The 18544-nt window shown below is 49.3% G+C and overlaps 6 protein-coding genes across 6 annotated transcripts; 2 read left to right on the top strand and 4 right to left on the bottom strand.

The window, feature by feature from the left end:
* Positions 1-504: 504 nt before the first annotated feature.
* Positions 505-1482, top strand: BP5553_08652 (uncharacterized protein; the record flags this gene model as incomplete). Its single annotated transcript, XM_032017275.1, has 1 exon — positions 505-1482. The coding sequence occupies one exon, from the start codon at positions 505-507 to the stop codon at positions 1480-1482; it is 978 nt and encodes a 325-aa protein (XP_031866706.1).
* Positions 1483-2120: 638 nt separating this feature from the next.
* On the bottom strand, positions 2121-3263 carry BP5553_08651 (Uncharacterized protein; the record flags this gene model as incomplete). Its single annotated transcript, XM_032017274.1, has 2 exons — positions 2121-2869; positions 2921-3263. The coding sequence occupies 2 exons, from the start codon at positions 3261-3263 to the stop codon at positions 2121-2123; spliced, it is 1092 nt and encodes a 363-aa protein (XP_031866705.1).
* A 952-nt stretch (positions 3264-4215) lies between these two features.
* BP5553_08650 (Uncharacterized protein) lies at positions 4216-4757 on the bottom strand (the record flags this gene model as incomplete). The annotated part of the gene is made up of 3 exons (XM_032017273.1): positions 4216-4330; positions 4381-4698; positions 4753-4757. 3 exons carry the CDS (start codon positions 4755-4757, stop codon positions 4216-4218), a joined length of 438 nt encoding a protein of 145 aa, XP_031866704.1.
* A 980-nt stretch (positions 4758-5737) lies between these two features.
* BP5553_08649 (uncharacterized protein) lies at positions 5738-9490 on the bottom strand (the record flags this gene model as incomplete). The annotated part of the gene is made up of 1 exon (XM_032017272.1): positions 5738-9490. The coding sequence occupies one exon, from the start codon at positions 9488-9490 to the stop codon at positions 5738-5740; it is 3753 nt and encodes a 1250-aa protein (XP_031866703.1).
* A 1768-nt stretch (positions 9491-11258) lies between these two features.
* Positions 11259-16094, top strand: BP5553_08648 (uncharacterized protein; the record flags this gene model as incomplete). The annotated part of the gene is made up of 6 exons (XM_032017271.1): positions 11259-11301; positions 11382-12089; positions 12417-13578; positions 13857-14196; positions 14357-14802; positions 15263-16094. The coding sequence occupies 6 exons, from the start codon at positions 11259-11261 to the stop codon at positions 16092-16094; spliced, it is 3531 nt and encodes a 1176-aa protein (XP_031866702.1).
* A 1273-nt stretch (positions 16095-17367) lies between these two features.
* On the bottom strand, positions 17368-18256 carry BP5553_08647 (Uncharacterized protein; the record flags this gene model as incomplete). Its single annotated transcript, XM_032017270.1, has 2 exons — positions 17368-17495; positions 17542-18256. 2 exons carry the CDS (start codon positions 18254-18256, stop codon positions 17368-17370), a joined length of 843 nt encoding a protein of 280 aa, XP_031866701.1.
* Between the last annotated feature and the right edge of the window lie 288 nt (positions 18257-18544).

Below are 18544 nucleotides of genomic sequence, written 5' to 3'. Positions count from 1 at the left end.
AAAGCAAGCTGTACGAATAGTGAGACACGAAGCCACGCAGCCACCCGAGCTACTGCGATAGTACGTAGGTAGTGCTGTACGAGGTATTGCCTCTCCCCCTTTTCCCGAGAAGCCTGAATTACGCCTGATTGGCGCTGGTTTCGGGAGCTGTCGGTAGTTGGAGCATGGAAATCAGGGCCAGTGGAGATCTCTCCTTTAGGCACGCTCTTCCGCTGGAACGCCTGCAGGCTTTTGGTGCACAGTTTAAACGGAAAGGATCTGGATTCTTAACCAAATCGACGACTTGGAACTTCAGCCCGAGTTGTGGGTTTGTGTCCGAGCGATGTACGAGTAGACGTTTACACTGCCTATAATAGGGAGAAGATGACCCGATCCGATCCACTGTCTACGCCGATTTGTTCTATAAGACATCTAGCTGTCGCCACTACTGAACCTTAGCATCCCCACCACACAAGGCTCCCCAGGCTGGACTGTTTTTATTAATAACTCCATATACCATCAGCCATGTCAGACAACGTGGAAGAAGAGGTCAAGCACCAGGAAATCTCCGCAGATGAACGTCCAGTTCCAGCTCCGGCAAGTTTCGCGGGCAGGTTGAATCTTGCGAGCTACGCATTTGTCCCCGAGTCCAGCACTCAAGACAAGGCAACAAGATCGCCAGTTCGACGAAGTCCTCGCAATACCCCCTCAGTATCTTCGTCATCCTCGCCATCTCCATCAAAAAGATCATTGAAGCGCGAAGCCAGCGACTCAACCCTCTTAAGACCCTCCGTCTCACCCAAGAAACGCTCCCGCTCAGCCCCCTCAGGCTATGCACACCCTTCAACATACTCACATCTGGCGCCCCTCACCGATATCCTCGCTCCAAACTTAATCCTAATATTCGTTGGACTCAACCCGGGCGTTATGACCTCCTCAAAGGGGCACGCATACGCACACCCCTCGAACCTCTTCTGGAAGCTCCTCCACAGCTCGGGAATCACCTCCCGCCGTCTACTTCCTTCGGAAGATGTAACTCTACCCGAAAAATGGAGTTGTGGGAATACGAATATTGTGTCGAGGCCGACGAGGAATGGGTCGGAGTTGAGTAAGAGCGAGATGGATGAGGGGGTTAGTGTGCTGGAGGAAAAAGTCAGGAAGTCTAGGCCTGAGGCGGTGGTTGTGGTGGGGAAGAGTATTTGGGAGAGTCTATTTAGAGTACGTAACGGGAGAGGACTGAAGAAGGGTGAGTTTGAGTATGGCTGGCAGGATGGGGAGATGATGGGTGTCGCCGCCGAGGGGGATGATGTTGGCCAGGTAAATGGAAGTGGTGAGGAGGATGCTAATGACGGCCCTTGGGAGGGAGCGAGAATATTTGTTGCCAGTAGCACGAGTGGATTGGCTGCAACTCTATCACCAGCTGAGAAAGAGAGAATCTGGGGTGAATTGGGGTCTTGGGTTCAGCAGAGGAGGGCCGAGAGGCTTGCTGCTGCCGTAGAGTGAACATTGCCATTCTGGATGTATCCTGTGAATGTTTCTGAAATATCTCGTATTTTCTCGCCCGTAGCAATTATATGCTCTCTTCTGGAAGATGATATGCCATATATGGTAGACAGGGCTCTTGCTAATAGATATATCCGCGAGCGGTCGATCATTTTCAACTTCAATATGCATATACGAGTAGCGTCGAAAATATCCCGAGGGGTAGAGAGGTGCAGGCGTCATAGTGGCGACTTATCAGTAGGGCTTGTACATAATCTAGACATATCAGTGGTAATTGCTCCGTATTTATTGCCCAACAGGATTTATTTCCAATGGAAACGCCAGCCGCTACATTGGTTCTTATCGGGCAATGAAGTGGGTAGGAAGCAATCTTCACAGTAAGATGGGAAATAGCCTATCAGGAAAATCACTGGAAAGGGAGATTCCTAATATGTCAAGTGGATCACGGATAAAACAATCTTGGACATGATCATAAGTGGAGAAAAACGAGCCTTCTATTAAGAAAGGATGCATCCATGCACGGTTTACAAGGCTATGGAAACAAGCCTCCTAGAAATCCCATCGATTAAAGCAAATGATACCTATGCACTCTGCAACTAAACACAATGCCAAATGTTCATGCCCCATCCATGCACCGTCTAATTCCTGTCCAATCTTCTCCGCAAATTCCTCGTACGTCGCATAAGCTTCTTATATTTATGCTTCTTCATCTTCAACTTCCTCTGCCTCTTCACGCTGATCGCAAACATGCCATCAAATTCCACCGCCCGCTGTATCCGGTGTCGTTCTTGTCGCGCTTGCATCCGCTCCAAGAAGCGCGTACTCGTTGGCTGATCTCCGGCTACTAAGGGGGAGCTATGTGCTTGATATGTGACGTCTCCATTCTCATCGGTGGATTCCTCGATAGTGAGGACCGTGGTGTAGGTTCGATGTTGGGATTCATGGGGCTCGGCAGCTGATTCGGCTCCTGCTGCCAAGGATTCCGGTGTGTTCATCGGGGCGGGTGGTGGAGGAGGGTTGAAAGGTTGGTATCTGCCGGACAGGATATGGCGAGGGAAATTCATGGCAGAGTCCTCGGGCGCAGCATCAAGATGTTGCACCTCTGCCTTTCGGTAAGATTCCGCTGTTATGGCAGCCCGTAATTCGTCTGTCTCCTCGTTCCATTGCTCCTGCTGGGCCCCGAGCTTGAGGTTCTTCATATTCCCTGAGACAGTATCCAGGCTGTCCAGTGTTCGTGATAGGGTAGATATCACTTCCGACGGCTTGGGATTTGGCTTCGCACGCTGTGTAAATATAGCTGCAAAAGCATCTTCCGTCACGGCCTTCGGGAAATTGTTGGTTATAGAGATCGGGCGGTGGAGGGAGAAGAAATCGGAGGCAGCAAGTTCTGGAACACGTCAGTTCACTCGTAGTAACCACATGGTTTGGCGGAACGTACGGTTTGGAGCGATGTGTTGAGTGCTAGGCACACTGGGGAGGTTGTGCAAGGCTTCTTCTTTGCCCTTCGCGCCTACAGCGCCGTCCCGCGTCTTCTTCCTGCTCGATCTTGAACCCTTCTTTCCGCCATCTGGCCGTGCTTGGGCGGGTGCTGCAGGTACAGCTCGGCCATCTGCTACGCCATTCGAGCCATCGGCTGGGCTGGGAGGTTTGGAGGACGAGTACCGTCGTTGGTGATTACGGTAGGATAGTATTTGGGAGGCGGCTGCTCGCGGCGCCGAACTCAGGGCAGTAGGTATTGAGGGGGCTGTTGAGGCCACCCTCCAAACCGACGATGAGAACATGTCTGCCCCAACTATGCAACACAGGCTGAGGGTGTGTTGTAGGTTTGCAACGGGTGATGTCGGCGATGTTCTGGTTGTTAGTCTTTAATGGCGCAAAAGCGGAATGAGATGGCTGCTGACTAAGATTGGCCACTAACAGCAGACGTGTGGCGGATCACGTGTCTCTATAACCCGTCGCCATATTTCGTTGACCGCATTACTATTGAATGTGGCAAATGTCTTCGATAAGCTGCCTTGTTATACGAAGCTGTTTCAACGGCTCTGCCACTGATCATGATACAATTTCCCACGATATTTACACCACTCTATGTTGCGATTCCTACGACCAAATCGCCGCTGATTACGGGAAGAAAACGCGTACTAGCAAGAAACAAGAGAAGGAAGGAGAAACAGAAGCAGCAGATACCGAAGATGTTTTAGAAGCGAGCACGGGTCAATGGGTGCAAAATGGAATAGCAACTCCACAGTCTAGGCGTGGAATTCTATCCTCCCCAGGATTAAGACCTCAACGGTGGTATCTCTAAATGCAAGTGTATCGCATCAGCACCTAGACACTGCGTAGAAAGATAATTTTACATGGCCGGGAGAGGATACTGATAACAGGATATACCCTTGTAGTTCGTTGTCATCCCGAACCTTCGCTGAACTTAATTAGCTTTTTAAACACCTCTCAGGCGATTACTTAAAAAGAATAGTGTTTGCAGATATCTCCCTCGTTTAGCAGCTGAGGCGCTGGAAATTGCCTATGAATCGTGAAAACAAAACCGGCATATTGATGATATTGACTATCACTGTTATCATCTTCAATACAAGGGGCCGATTATCCAGCTAACAAGTGTAGTTGGATAAAGCCCCCTGCCCAGAACTGTTACTCCATGCAAACGCTCCTCATTCCTGCCACCTTTCGTCCTTCAGCAATCCTTTGCCCCGGTTCATTGATTATCAACTACTCTCATGCATCCCCAAATATATCTTCAGTTGGCACCTGCTCACTGGGCCACAATTGCATGTAGAGCTTTTTCGCCGCGACCCAAGTATCCAGATCACTATCAAATTCCCCATCAGAGCTACGCATTCGTCAGCCCATGTACCAAGGTCAAATCATGAAGAAACGAACTTAACCCGAAAGCCATTGCCGGCCAACATCTTCGCTCTCATTAGGACCGTCGCAACGACAAGATCATACGGTTTCCTGGCGGTCTTGCAGAACGCGAATCCCATGCTACCAGGCCCAGCCGGCAATAGCACAAAAGGCTCGTGGTCGCAGGTGCCGTTGAGCTTTATTCCTTCTTCAATAGTGGCGTGGTCACGGTGGTATTCGTCCTGGCGGAGTTCAACGTTGGCATGCCCGATGACTTGGTTGGCGTCCGAGATTAGGCGTGGCCAGATTTGAGCCCAGACAGCTTGGTCTTTGACCTCCCAGTAGTGTGTGTAACTAGGATCGTGGTGTTAGCGCTTTGTTAGGGAGAAGATTATGGGTTTCTATTACCCCATGGTTTTAAGATAGGTGAGGTGCGCGAATGAGTGTACGAAATTGGTGGTGGTGGAAGTTAGAAGTTGGAAGTTGGGGTTTAGGAGTTTGGGAGTTGGGAGTTGGGAGTTGGTACGGTTCAAGAAGACGAAGGTTTTATATGGAGGGCAGTCTCACAGGGGGGGGGGGAGGGGGAGGACTGTAGGCCAATTGTGAAGTGGAAGGAACGATGCGATTGAGCTGCTACGAGGAGCTTCAAACGGAAGGTTCACCCGCAAGTAGGCATTCTGCTGGCCGCCTGCCTGCCTATGAGTAGCGGTAAAGAGAGGAAGGAGTGCAGAAAGGCTGAACACTTGTAGCAGGATTGAGCAAGATAGACCATTGTATAGGCCACGAAAGAATGGCATGTTTCAAGCTGGGACCAGACGCCTGAGTCACAGCGGCAGCAACCCGTGTTGGGATGACAAGGCAACCAAACATGTAGCGCAATGCAAGAACGCCCAAGTGACGGCAAAAATATCGAGAACACAGGCCATCTCCGCAATAGGAAAGGACGAATTATTATATTTAACGCGTGTAATTGGTATATTATAGGACATCCTGACTTAGCAAGACGAGTTCGGCTTCTCATAGGTCCAAAGTTGCTTCTTAGGCAGATGATGTATAGGAATGGGGTGCTATGCCATCATATGATCACACAAACGTATTTAACAATATTCCGATTTTATTTTTGCAACTATTGGTACAATTCTACTTTACATCTTTGGGAGAACTATTGACAGACCATGAAGGTGTATCGTCTCCTTTGTTTTGCAAACGACCCTTTCATATCCCTTCCGTACTCCCCAGCTATATCCGAATCATAGTGTCGGTCTTATAGCAAATCCTAGGCCATCGTTGCAACATGAAACATCTCTGAAAACACTGACGAAAGGAAAATAGCTACCATAAAAATACTAATATGAGTCTTTGAGTCTTTGAGTGCAGGTGACAGTACGACCAACTAAGCCCCACCACCATGCGGATGCAACTTGGCGAACCATATGACAAGGAAAACGATAAGTCCAACAACAAGTACCATGACCCAAGCATACATCAGCAAACGTGCCAACCTCTTGTATTTCATTCCGAAATCTGAACATTGTCCCTTAGTCCACCAGCTCATGATCCCGTCAAGTGCACCAATTGTGTACAAGATGAGCATTGGTGGGAAAGCCGCACAAAGACACAGGACTGTGATTGAGATACTCTTTTTCTTGTGGATAAGTTCAGTCTGAGCAGACGGGTGACGAGAGAACATCGAAAGCCGAGGGGCCTCCATCAATTGTTTGTATGATCCACTAATCCCTCTAGCCATTGTTGATCTTGTCGAAAGGCGGCCGTGCGAATAGTAGATACCATCAGCCCTTGCATCGGCTTGGAATCGCATCAATTCAGATGGGCTGTAGAGTATGGCCCAACTGTTTCGTTTGGGGGGTGCGATAGGAGTTCGGTAACGAAAGCCATCCCCGATGTAACTATTGGGGTCAGGAGTTGCCTGGTCAATTGATGTCAAAGGACGGCGATCATTTAGAAGAGATATCGGCCAGAGGGCATCTGTTGGGAGACGCTTGGTGCTACCAGAGACCGGACGGTCTCGCTGGTTGCCCCAGCTGGTTTTGTTCCGACCAGATACTGCACGCAATCCTCGGTATAAAGCTCCAGGAGGGCGCTTAGCAAATGGTATGCGGCTTTGAGGTTGGTCCGGATTTCCTTTACCCCCATGTAGGTCTACTTCGACAAAACCGTCATTCTCGTTTCTCATGTGCCATTCCTGGATTTTGGCATCATGGTCCATGGAAAGTGCGGCACTATGGTTGCTTCTATGAAATTGTGCAGAGTCGTTGCTATTGGTAATCACACCTCTAGATGCGGCTTGGTTTCCTATCATACTAGCTCTTGAGATCTGGTCTGGCCGATGGTTGATCATCGGGCCAGGCTCGCCATCGTCTGTCATACTGGCTCCAGAGAACTGGTCTGACCGATGAGTGGCCATTGGGCCAGGCTCGCCGATGTCTGTCCATCCGGAGGCTTGGGACAAGCGTCGGGAAGAAACAAACTCCTCTCTCATGCGTTGTGCTCGTTGATCAGTAATATCGCGCTCTTGATATTGATGGAATGTTTGAAGAGCGGGTGGGGGATAATTGGCACGCCGATAACGTTGAGGCTTGACATTTAGCATAACATTCGGAGGAGATTGGAAAGGATTCCTGTGAGACTGCTCTAGCGGTGGAGGTGGCATATAGTGCTGATCCAGAGGTGGGCAAGCTCTCATCGAATTTGCAAGATATCCATTAACTTTGTGCTCCCTAGGAACCGCTGCGAAGACCGGTGTGCGGGTCTCATTAAGATCCTTCTGCCGATAGTCGCTGAAATACTGAATGTTGGCAGGATGTTGTACAATCCTATCTGTAGAACTATACGGCCCATCTTCCAGAAAGTGCGAGCTGCCGACATCGTCATCCGAGACGTCTGCAATACTGCTTCCAGTTCGGCGGACACTGCCTCCAATAAAGTCGGATTCGTATGGTCTACCGAATATACTCTCGCCAACAGTCTCCCAGTCGTTCTGGTCATCGCCCGCAGTTGGGTGGTCGCCGTGCTCGGGTCGCCTACCAATGGTATCAAGAGGTCCAGAAGGTCCAGAAGGTCCAGAAGGTCCAGAAGGTCCAGGAGGTCCAGAAGGTCCAGGAGGTCCAGAAGGTCCAGATGGCCCAGATGGCCCAGGAGATCCAGAAGGTCCAGAGGATCCAGGGGATCCAGAAATGGAGGCGTGGAAAGATCTATGGCGACGGATAGGCACGCGGACAATATTTGGTTTATGGCTCGCAACCCAGTTCGAAGAAATAGCCTCCTGGTCATAAAAAGATTGCACTTGTGGTAGACCACCAGAGTCAAATCCGGGGGTATCCTCAATACTGCGTCTCATGACAGATCCATAGTACTGATAAACAGAGTCTTCACCTGAGAAGTTCTCATCTTCATCAAGCGTCGTGGTAAAGATACTTCCATTACCATAAGCGCTGTAGCCACTTGCTCGTCTCAATGCCATGCTTATTTCCCGCTCTAGCGACGATCCCTGCTCGGCAATGATTCTGTGTCTCTCTTGCTGGTCGTATGCAACCTCATCTTCACGAGATACAGCCATGTTCGGATTTGAGCGAAAGGGATTATTGGAGTTCAACCCGCCCATCTCTGCCTGAGCAGGCTGCTTAGCTCCCGATGTCATTCCATCCATCACGAGATTGCCAACACTATCTAGATAACTAGATTGGGGTTTGTCTTGGACCGACTTTGATGATTCGGTTAGATCAAGAAGATTGCGGGTATCCCCATAAGACGATGAGTAACCAAATCCCTGAGACGTGCCCAGAGCATCATGTTTGATCGCAGGATGGATATTAGGCTGTAGAGGCAATGCAAAGTTCGGAGGGGCCCCATTCGGATTTGTACCCAAGTTGTCTTCGTTGCAATAATTATGAAGCTCTCGCTGTTGGTTCTGTGCCGAGCTGCGTGGAAAGTCATGGAATGATCCGAGTTGGTTCAGGTCACCCCTTGAAATTTGAGCGATATCTATGTCAGATATGTCGCTGACATCTGCCTCGTCGAGATCACCAATTTCGCCGGAATACCTAGATTCTTTGTACAGATTTCCAACGGTGCTTCCCTCAAGTACAAATGACGTATTAGGCAGTCCACTTCCAGTGGCCAACGATTGACAGGCCTGCACCTGGCTGTGACTGGAACCAGGCTGAGTAACGCCGGGTGGAGTATCGCTATAGGAGAACCGAGACCTAACGACTTCTGCATCAGTGCGACGATTAAGATCAAAGCCATCCTGAATTCCCTGTGGCAGCGACCTATCCAGATCATCCTTAGCATTGGGCGCAAATGTTGAGAGGTCGTCTGCCGTGGAGAAGCTGATTAAACTCGCATCCTTGTCATTCTCAGCTTGGACGTCTGGTATAGCATCTCGTAGAATTGCAGTGCCGGGTTGACATTGAGAAACGCGTTTCTCAACATGCAGGGATCCGCGACGTGATTTGTTCTCGATAGCCTCATTATTCTCGGTCTTGTCGTGAGAGGGTACGTGAACATTGGAAGGACGATTCGTCGGGGAAGAGGCAGATTTGAGGGTGTTTCTGACCTCTGCCACTGCCTCGCCTCTCTGGCCCGGGTCCCTTGGTTGAAGCTGAGGCAGCAGGGTAGCCGGCGGTTCAGCAAAAGCGATAGTTCCCTTAGGAATCAAATAGGGGTCCTGGTTGCTGTCATGACGGCTATCGGGAAGGGCAGCTCGGGGAGGGGGGGACGGAAGGCTGAGGAACGATGAATCGCTCTGGTGATCCAAAGGTACAAGCTCTTGTAGGGCAATCGAATCTTCATCCGCTTTGCCTTTAGACGCGTCGTTCCTGTGTTTCCGATAGACGGGTGATCGAGCAGAACCAGACGTGATCAAGTTGTGAGCAGTCGTCAGATCGTCAAACACCGCGCGAATAGGAGTCTTTTTGCGTACAGCAAGAGGGCGCTCAACTTCAGGTGACGGTAATTGAGTGCATGCGTCGCCGGACCGGCGTTCAGAGGATATAGAAAGGTCATCTAAGGCTGTGCCGAGCGACAATCCAGATTCAGAGCGTGGTAGCTCAGCTTCACTATGGCAGACAGAAGGCTTTGAAGCCCTACTATCGCCATAGGTGGCAGAGGATGGTTGTGAATTCATAGCGAAGCCATCTGAATCCTTATTCCTCAGATCGCTATTGCAGTAAGCAGATTGCCCGGTCACACTTAGACTGAGGATAGCTTACTATACGCGTACTCTGAGTACTCTCCTCTTTGTAAAGAGTGCGGACACTTTGCACAAGTCAAGACAGCAATGTGTGTGGTGACTTGCAGTCGGAGCAATTGGTGAGCTAGGGTCGGTTAGAGTGAAACACAAAGTGAGGATCAAAGTTGAGGTCAGAACAGGAAGCTCACCAAGCCAACACGTTAATCAAGCTGTATACCTGTCAAGATGTAGAGCTACGCGAATAAAGGTGTGCAGCTATACGGGCAGCTCAGCAATCCACTGTCAAGTCAGGCTTTGAAGTGGTTGATGTTGGAGATCTGCGGGGCCTATAGACAAGAAGGTGGAAGGGAGGAAGGTTACTCGTCCTGTAGATCTTTTTCAGGGCGTGGGACGTATCTCGCTAAGCCGAACTTCAATTGTTAGGTGAATTGGATCTGAGCAAGCCCTAGGAGGATGATAATCCCTCGAGAAGCGAAGGGTGACCTCCAACAAAGTGAGAAGGTTCTTGTGTTGTCGATATTGACCTTTGCACGTGATCAAACTTGTGTGTGTTGTGTACTTCCTATTTCGTTCTGTTCTGCCTCGCTCCCATGCCGCTCTATTTCAACTATGTATGGCTAGCCTACGCTACCATCCGTTCATCTAGAATGGGGGTTTCTTCTTTAGGTGCGGCTTGATAATACGCTTTACCCTCGCTTTTAATCTGCCAGCCTTCGGCACTGCTTCTTGCTTCAGATGGCAAAGTAGCACGAAGGGTTTTAAAAAGTTCTCCGTAAATATATGCTCTCCACACAGTGCTCCAGTAGCACAGTGCATGGCTCCGTATATGATTCTGCTTGTAGCTGCGAATGCCAATGCCAATTCAGGAACGGAGTATAGAGAGAAAATAAGGCCAGATATAACTGACAGCATTGACTTCTGTCTAGGAATGTATCACTATATATTCCTTGATGCCCCGACACATGAGGCGTGCCAATGCACTTGCAACTAAAACCCTTCTTGTCCTGACCCCTGTAGAAATATAAAAATTTCTTGAAGACTCTTCAAGCCAGCAGACATTAACAGGGAGAGCAAATGACTTCAGAATCCAAAGCACGATATGGCTAACAAAGACCAGGTGCAGTGCTCGCGGATCCTCCCTTTCCTCTTATCAGGCATATCGCCGTTGGCGGTAGGAAATACTTTTTCTGGTGAATGCAGCATTGTGTAATCGAAGGCGTCCCATTGTTCTCGCCACGAATACGAGAAAGCAGTGACGATGATGCCAGGGAACTGGTGCCAAACTTTAGCAGCAAGTCACAGGTTTAAATCCTGCGCGGCTTATGAATCATCATCGTGTCATTATTGATGTTGATGTTGATTCTCAGGATGCTCAGCCGCACCTATACACTCGTACAGGTTTCTAGCCACCATATCAGGTTAACCGGCTGGCATCCACATAACAAAGCAGTCTATGCGATGAACAAAGAATTGTCAGAATTTAACAACTGTCTGGCGGGAATATAAAACTTTCTTCTCTATGGTCGTCGTCGTTGTCGAACGTCATGTACGAGTACTCGTAATCATGTCGCTTGCTAGTGGGTTTGCAGGGTGCGCCCTGACATGAAGCGCCCAGCCACTGTTGTTCAGCTATCATACAAGGCTGCTGCGTCCACATTCCTTATCGATTGGTACTCAACAACAACACCACAACGCAATCAATATGGACGCCCTGCCCACCGAAATTATATTCCATATAATTCGCTGTAAGCCCCATCTTTTCCAGCTTCCTTAGAAAGTCAATTCGAATGCCAATGAGTTCTACACTAACAACTATCGCTATCAGTTCTTGATCCCCATGAAATCGTTACTCTTCAGCTCGTCTGCAAGAGGTTTCTTCTCCTCGGGCGAGATGACACCTTGTGGCGGGAGCTGTGCTTCATCGAATCATCATTTCTCGACCGCTACCGCCGCCGGGAACTACTTGTAGCCGAATCCATCCAAGAACCACTGCTGAGTGACCTTACGCGGGCTTTAGCAAATGGAAATGGATATGGATACGGCCTGGGTGACTCCAGGCTCGGCGGGTCTCAAGCAGAGTCTCGAGATCGCAAGGCAAATTTAGATGAAAGAAACCGCATATTGGCCAACTGGGACCCAAGCTACCCCGACGAGAAAGCCATCTGGTACGATGAATACATTGCTCGAAATGGACCTATTTCCACAAGCTGGTTGGAGCAACCTCGCAATCGCGAGAGCCCCCAACATGAATACCTCGACGTCCGTGGCATGGGGCTTTACACAGGATCAGGGGATACTGATTCAAGCTTGGTCGTGGCACCGTTGGATGACGGTAGCGTATGCATATGGGATATTACAGGCAGTAGCGGTCGAAAAGGAAGTATCATTGCCAGAAGCAAACCTGGGATCTTGTGTCATAATGTTGCCCCTCCTAGTGGATCTGGCAAATGCTCAAAAGTAATCAGCACAGGCATCACTGATTGTGTCAGCGTGGATAATGGCCGCAAGGTGGCCTACATCGCAGTTGAAGATGGTACGTCAGCATTTTATTCCTAAATTTTCTACTCAAAAGGAGGTATCCTTTATCAACGGCATGCTTTTTGCAGTAGTTAAGAGATTTTCTTTGGCTGCGAGTTACGGCTCGACTATCCTGCAACATCCAGCGAACATTCCCACGCTTTGATCCTATCACCGATGTATAAAATCTCCATTGTGCATTCAACCATTCGGGGGGGCATTGAACCCAATGCTCGCGAATACCACCAGTGTCCTATGGACGTCGTGTCCGAATTAGCCCATTTGCGTCCTTCCGCTTGTTGTGTTAATACGGTATCCGTCCTTCGTTACTAATTTTTGATAGGCCTAGTGGAGGTTGATCTCCAAACACTGACTACTGTTAGCCATAATAAATCCCCGTTCCCGATTACAGCTCTCTCCGAAGCCAAATATCCTGTGCCACTCACGGTCGGGACTAATCGGTCACTATATCTTCACGACCCTCGTACGAGGATATCGGGTAAGTCGTCGGCTGAGTCTGAGTCCGTTGAATACTATGATACCAGCTTTGCGTTCCCCCGAAGCCCAAGGCCGCTCCATTTTCGAAATTCTCTCAGCTCAGAACGGAATCCCCCACATACAAATGTGCATCATCCGGGCCCTGTGAGTATTTTGCATCTGCCGAGCTCTGGAACCGAATGGGATGAAAATGGAAACATCTACGTTGCCGGGCGCTTTCCTAGTATTCTGAACTATGATCGAAGATATATGTCAAGGCTGCGTGGCACCATCCATTCTGGCGCCCGGCTATGCAGCATGGCATCCCTTCCTTATCCGTTCTCGTTGATGGAAAAGGATTTAGCAAAGGACGGTGAACTTTCAGTTGAGCAAGTATGGGAAGCCAAAACCAGGCCAGGAAAGACATTGATCGCCTGTGGTGAATACAACAGCAAAGGCTCATTGGAGATGTACGGTTTGTCATCAAAACCTTTCCTCGCCAATACCCCTTCCGAACCGGCGGCTGGCGGTCTGCAGAATTCTGTGATGAAGAATCGTCAGACATCTTCTAGTTCCAAACTACTTTCTGTCTGTAACCATGGAACACGTATTGTGGTGTCTGACGGGAGCGGCAATCTCAAGTGGCTTGAGCGGGATGGCTTCACGGAGGTCCGTAGGTGGAGCATCGCTCACGGATCAGTTGAGGCTCCCCAAGTAATGTTTGGAAGTACTGGGCATTACCACTCAGAGCCGGGCTCAGGCGATATTGCCATTAAGCTCGCCGACACTCACACAGGGCGTGATGAGCGGCCTGTAAATGGAGGTGACTTGGTCGTGTGGACCGGCGAGAAGATAGGGCTACTCAGCTTCTCTAGCAAATCAGGCTTTACGGCTGAGAGCTTCGAAGCAAAAGGGCACCAAACTGCGGAAGAGGCTCGCAAGAAGAGCGAAGAGCGGGCTTACTCCCAGACAATGCGTCTGGCATTACAGGCCAACGCCAATGAAGTCAGATTTATGAGGGATTTAGGGTTTTGTCCCCACGGAAGAAGACACGCATGAAAGAGTGGGAGCAATTCTTTTTTCTTTTCTTTTTTGCCGGGAACCCCACGACGGTGACTCTTGGACACGCCCTGTACAACCTTCGTCCTTATAGCTTCAAGTTCAACTGACCGGGCAATCAACCAGAGGGAGGGCAAGGCTTGGATTTACATGTATATTCCCAGATCCAGACCCCGGGTGTCGATTCGATTTTTTGCATGCAATGTCATCCCCGGAGACTGACGCCGCCTCGCTGCCGAGGGATTAGTTCATCCATTGAATTGATTCAAGGCGGACTCGACGATGAGGGAGCAGCGGACTTCGTTATAACCGGTGTCTGCTCTGTTGCAACTGGTACCAGGGACTTCCCAGGGCCCAGCAAGTTACGGTCCGATACTACTCTGAAGCAGTGTAGTGACCAGCATCAGTCATCAGCGCCCTACGAAGGATCCCCCGCTGGCGATCTGGACGGTTCTGGGGGCCGTGTCTTTGAATCTGTTCTCAGCTCTCTGTCTGGAGGACACGTTCCGGGCACGTTCCTGTGTGGAGTGGAGCAGCGGAGAGACGAGGACGACCAACAGCGCGAACGGACTGGGAGGGCGCATTTCGTGAGCAAGTACTGACTGTACATGTACATCGGACTTCGTAAGGGCCCTTATCGTCATGTTCGTCTGAAATGTATCTCTGTAGAGGCCCATACAGTTACCGTAGGGACGTAGGGCAGTCCCTACCTAGTATATGGTATATGTACTGTATCCAACACGCCAGCGCTGGATGCCAATCAAATATGCGAGGCGACGGGATTTTAAGGTTGTTTTGCCTTGTTTGCCTCACCGCTCCCTACCGCTAGACGCCGTCCTTCCGCCACCGAATGCGTTCCCACCATCCGCATCGCGTTCTCCCTCCAGGCACGCACCGAAAACGACCTACGTACATGTACAGACCGCACTGCCATACGATGGACGCAGTTACGCAGTGCTACGCTCGATGCACCCTCAGCACATAGATCAATATTTGGCACCATCTGACGGTCTGACAGCTCACCCGGCCGCAGTTGGAAACGAAAGCGCGTGTCAGCCCTTCGGTCGCTATCATGCGGGCCTTCTCACCTGTCTTCGCCCACGCCCGTCAAGCGGCGTTGGAGACCTCGTTGAGAGGTTGTCGAAGGCGCGAAAGGTGGCAATGGCATATAATGACGGGGTCCACGCCTTGAGGTCAGCCTCGAGCTTTATAGACGTCCAACGGTCGGGGAATCCACAGGCAGAGGCAAAGTCATAGATATTGGGGATTGGGGCAGCCGTGCATGTCTTTTCCCGCTGTTTGCAGAGTTTGGATCTCGTCTCGTTCCGTGCATTCGTTTGTCAGCCTCACTTTTATGAACGCATCTGGTCTTTCTTCCAAGGAAATCAAATATGTACCCCATCGTCCCGTTTTCCCATGACAGCATTCGCCAGGATCATATGTGCCGTTGATTTCTCGACTTGTCCGTCCCTTCTATTTAGTCCTGGCTACTTTTGCGATGGGGAGCGTAAACTCGGACAGGAGTTGTTCAAACCCCACAGGTTCCACAACTCATCGTTCCCACCGACCTCACGATTCGCGCCCTCGGAGACCGAAAAGGGCCTCTTCTCGGTCCCCGATTGCATCTCACTCTTCACCATCATGTCGATACAGGCGGCCGGTACCGAGGCAGCTTCTCACACCTGTGGCGACACCGAGAAATTCGACGGCCGCTCTCCCCCTGGCAGTTGAGCATGGCCGAGGCATTACCATGGAGCGTACCCCTTCAGGGAATTCCATCTTGTCAGACACGCCGTACGAGCAACGGCTCAACGATACGTTGGCCCTCAGCGATGCGCAGGCAGCGCGGATGGTAGAAGATCACTTCGCACAAGTTCACTCGGCACAAAAGCCCGAGCGAGCGAGGTTGCAGCAGCTACTTAATAGCGGGGGTGATGATGATGAGTTTCTGAGCCATGTCTTGGAAACTTCTAATTACGTTTTCTTCGACGGCGCCCTTACTTTGAGGGTGACGTGGGAGTGGTCATCGCAGGAGCGCTATCAGACCGAACTTATCGGCACGACGGCTCTCCGGCGGTGCCTCAACGGCAACGGATATGAGACATTAATCGTGCTCTCAGAGCCCATATTAAAATCGGCGGAGTACGATCGACGCCTACTTCTTTACACTTTTCTCCACGAACTCGTACACTGCTATCTATTCATCCGCTGTGGATTTGAGGCCAGGATAGACGGTGGCCATACAGAGGGGTTCCACACCATTGCCAGGCTTATTGATGACTGGGTCGGCGGCGGGTATCTCAGTCTTTGTAATGAGAAGGCGAACTTGAACTTGTTCCGGAGAGACCGCAAGCTGCGGCCCGTTGATCAAGTGCTAGATGTATATAGAGATGATCGACCGCATCGATATCACGACCATTATCATAGACCTAGGCCAACAAGGAATTATAGGGAGGTGGTTGGAGTTGGGTATGATGATGTTTGAGCGTGTATGTAGCGAATTGTTTATTGGGAGTTGGATAGCATATGTCATTTGTTTGTTTTTTGTGGCATATCTGCCTCACTTGCTTTTTGCCATGAACATGTACATATTATGGAGCTCTCAAAATCGAGGAAGTGATTTCGCTGGCGCGCTCGATTGGTTTTGATGAGCTGGAGATTCTGGTTCAAGTTATAGATTATATCATTGAAAAGTTTTTAAGTTTTTTTTTTTTGGATTTGAGAATATAGATAGATATAGGTAGATTATGTCAAGTCACTTTTTTTCAATTTAAGCAATGGCGGGTTTTCTGGTGGGCTACGCTCTTGACAAGTCACTTGGTGACTAGGTAAGTTGCAGGGTTACTTTTACCCACCCTGCGTTTTCAGATTCGCTAGATTTACATAATTAAGTAGCACAAGTTGCCTTGCTGGCGTGGAAGGCATGTGGAATTGCGGTATTTAGAGGGCGCATAGTGAGATTTATTATAGTATCGGGAGTAGGAAAATTAGTACAATGTCATCCGTTCCCTATCTAAATTTGTATTTTTGTAGGGGTTGTGTAAACGCCAGATTTATGGTTTATTATTTAGAGACCGAAGGTTTTGTAATGATTTGCATTTTTAAGGCTATGAGTCTTGCGGAATTGTTAAATGTTCTTCTTATGAGGGGAATTAACTGTGGTAATATGGTATTAAGTGGTGCTTTTGGCCGCTGTCACACATCAATGCTTTCCTAGCTAAAATGGGAACCAAAGGTTCGGTCATGAGTTCCTGCAAATGCAAGGAGACTACGTAGAGTAAGACCTTAACTTACCACGAGCAGGACAATGTGTTTAGCTTTTTCTCAACCGAGTAAGATAAGACTGGAAGTTCCCCTTATGATTCACGGAGAAGCGTACACGTCACAGCTTCCTGCGTGCATGATGCCTGCCTCGTAGGCTACCATCTGCAGCAGCCACATCCCGAAACGGTCAGGTCGACTGAAGCTCGCTGTATTTGAATCGATATAGTAAATGGTGGCCTCTCACAGGCATGTATCTAAGTAGTCTGCTGTATATTCAGCCCAATCGCGATTGGAATGATGTGACAAAGCCAAAAACCAATCGTCACTACTGCACCGACGCGATACCAGTCAAAGGGAAGGGTGATATGGTGCTTGTGATGGGGTCTTCGAAAAGGCCGGGCGACTGTCCTCAATGCTCAAATGAGTTTCCATAGGTATAACTTTTATGATTAAGTCAGCTTATACATTTGCTAAAAACACAAGGCATCGACTACTCAGCATCGATTTCTTGCCCAGAACAGGACAGGAAGCAGGGATATAAGAGTAATAGCTATTGGTAATGCGGTAGTATGACGGAGTGAAAATGGTTGGATTAGCACGATCAGTTTGGACTTGGTAGTAACTGGGACATATCAGTGTTGAACATCGTAAGAATTGAAAATTCATACCTTCAACCTTCACATCCTCTAATAACTCATCCACACTTGCGTATCCTTGAGTCCAGCACTTATGAATGATATCGTTAAACGCAACCAAAGTAACTAGACTAGGATAATTCCCTTGTTTGTATGCGCGGACAACCTCCATATCTGACAACTCTTTATATGGTTTGGCACCTGCCATAATCTCATAAAACGTAGAACCAAGTGCAAAGAGCTCACTTGCGGCCGAAATGTCTACAATTTCAGGATGTTCGTGACTAGTCTCATAGCAAATGAGAGGGTCTTGACCATCCATCGAAGACCCAGCAAAGTCGCCGAGCTTTGCATCAAGGCTCTCGTCAAGCAAAACCTTATTACACGAAATATCTCCGTGTAATACATTTTTGGAATGAATAGAAGCGACTGAGGCCGTGATCTGTTCAACCCAGCGAAGTTGTAGTAAAAGCGACACGGGCTGGGTTTGGGTCGTATAGTATTGCCTTATAGAGCCATGGCAGGCATATTGTAGGATAAGAGCGTCCCCCAAGTTCCCATAATATCGGAGAACCCTATGATCGTTTCCCAGGCGTTCGTAGATGCGCATTTCTCTCTCTCGCAATGGTAGCTCTGAAGGCCGGCCAAACTTTATGACGGCGTCAAGACGAGCAACCAATGCTGTAATACCGAGTCCCACCACATCTTGACGATCAATACCAAGCGGAAACTGAATGGTCTGGTCCATTGGAGAGCCCTGTCTAGCAGGACTCACTAAGTTAGAATGCAGTGAACAATAGGGCACAGGGTGCGGTTTCCTCACTTCACAACTAGGCAATTGCTACGGATCAGGTATTAGTTGAATTTGACAAACTTTCGGACCGTGAGAGATAGTGTTTAGCAAGAAACACACGTGACTGTGGATGGAATGAAATGAACGGAACCAAACCTAACCTCGAAATATCGCGACAAGGGTCAGGGATTAGTCATCCTTGTTACATTCTACGAGTATGAGTATCCCTGGTCTGGCAGCCAC

This window comes from Venustampulla echinocandica, assembly GCF_003357145.1.
Source record: "Venustampulla echinocandica strain BP 5553 chromosome Unknown scaffold_8, whole genome shotgun sequence".
NCBI classification, from domain to species: Eukaryota; Fungi; Ascomycota; class Leotiomycetes; order Helotiales; family Pleuroascaceae; genus Venustampulla; species Venustampulla echinocandica.
Note: the sequence above shows the minus strand (reverse complement) of the source record. Positions and strands in the feature narration are given on the sequence as shown.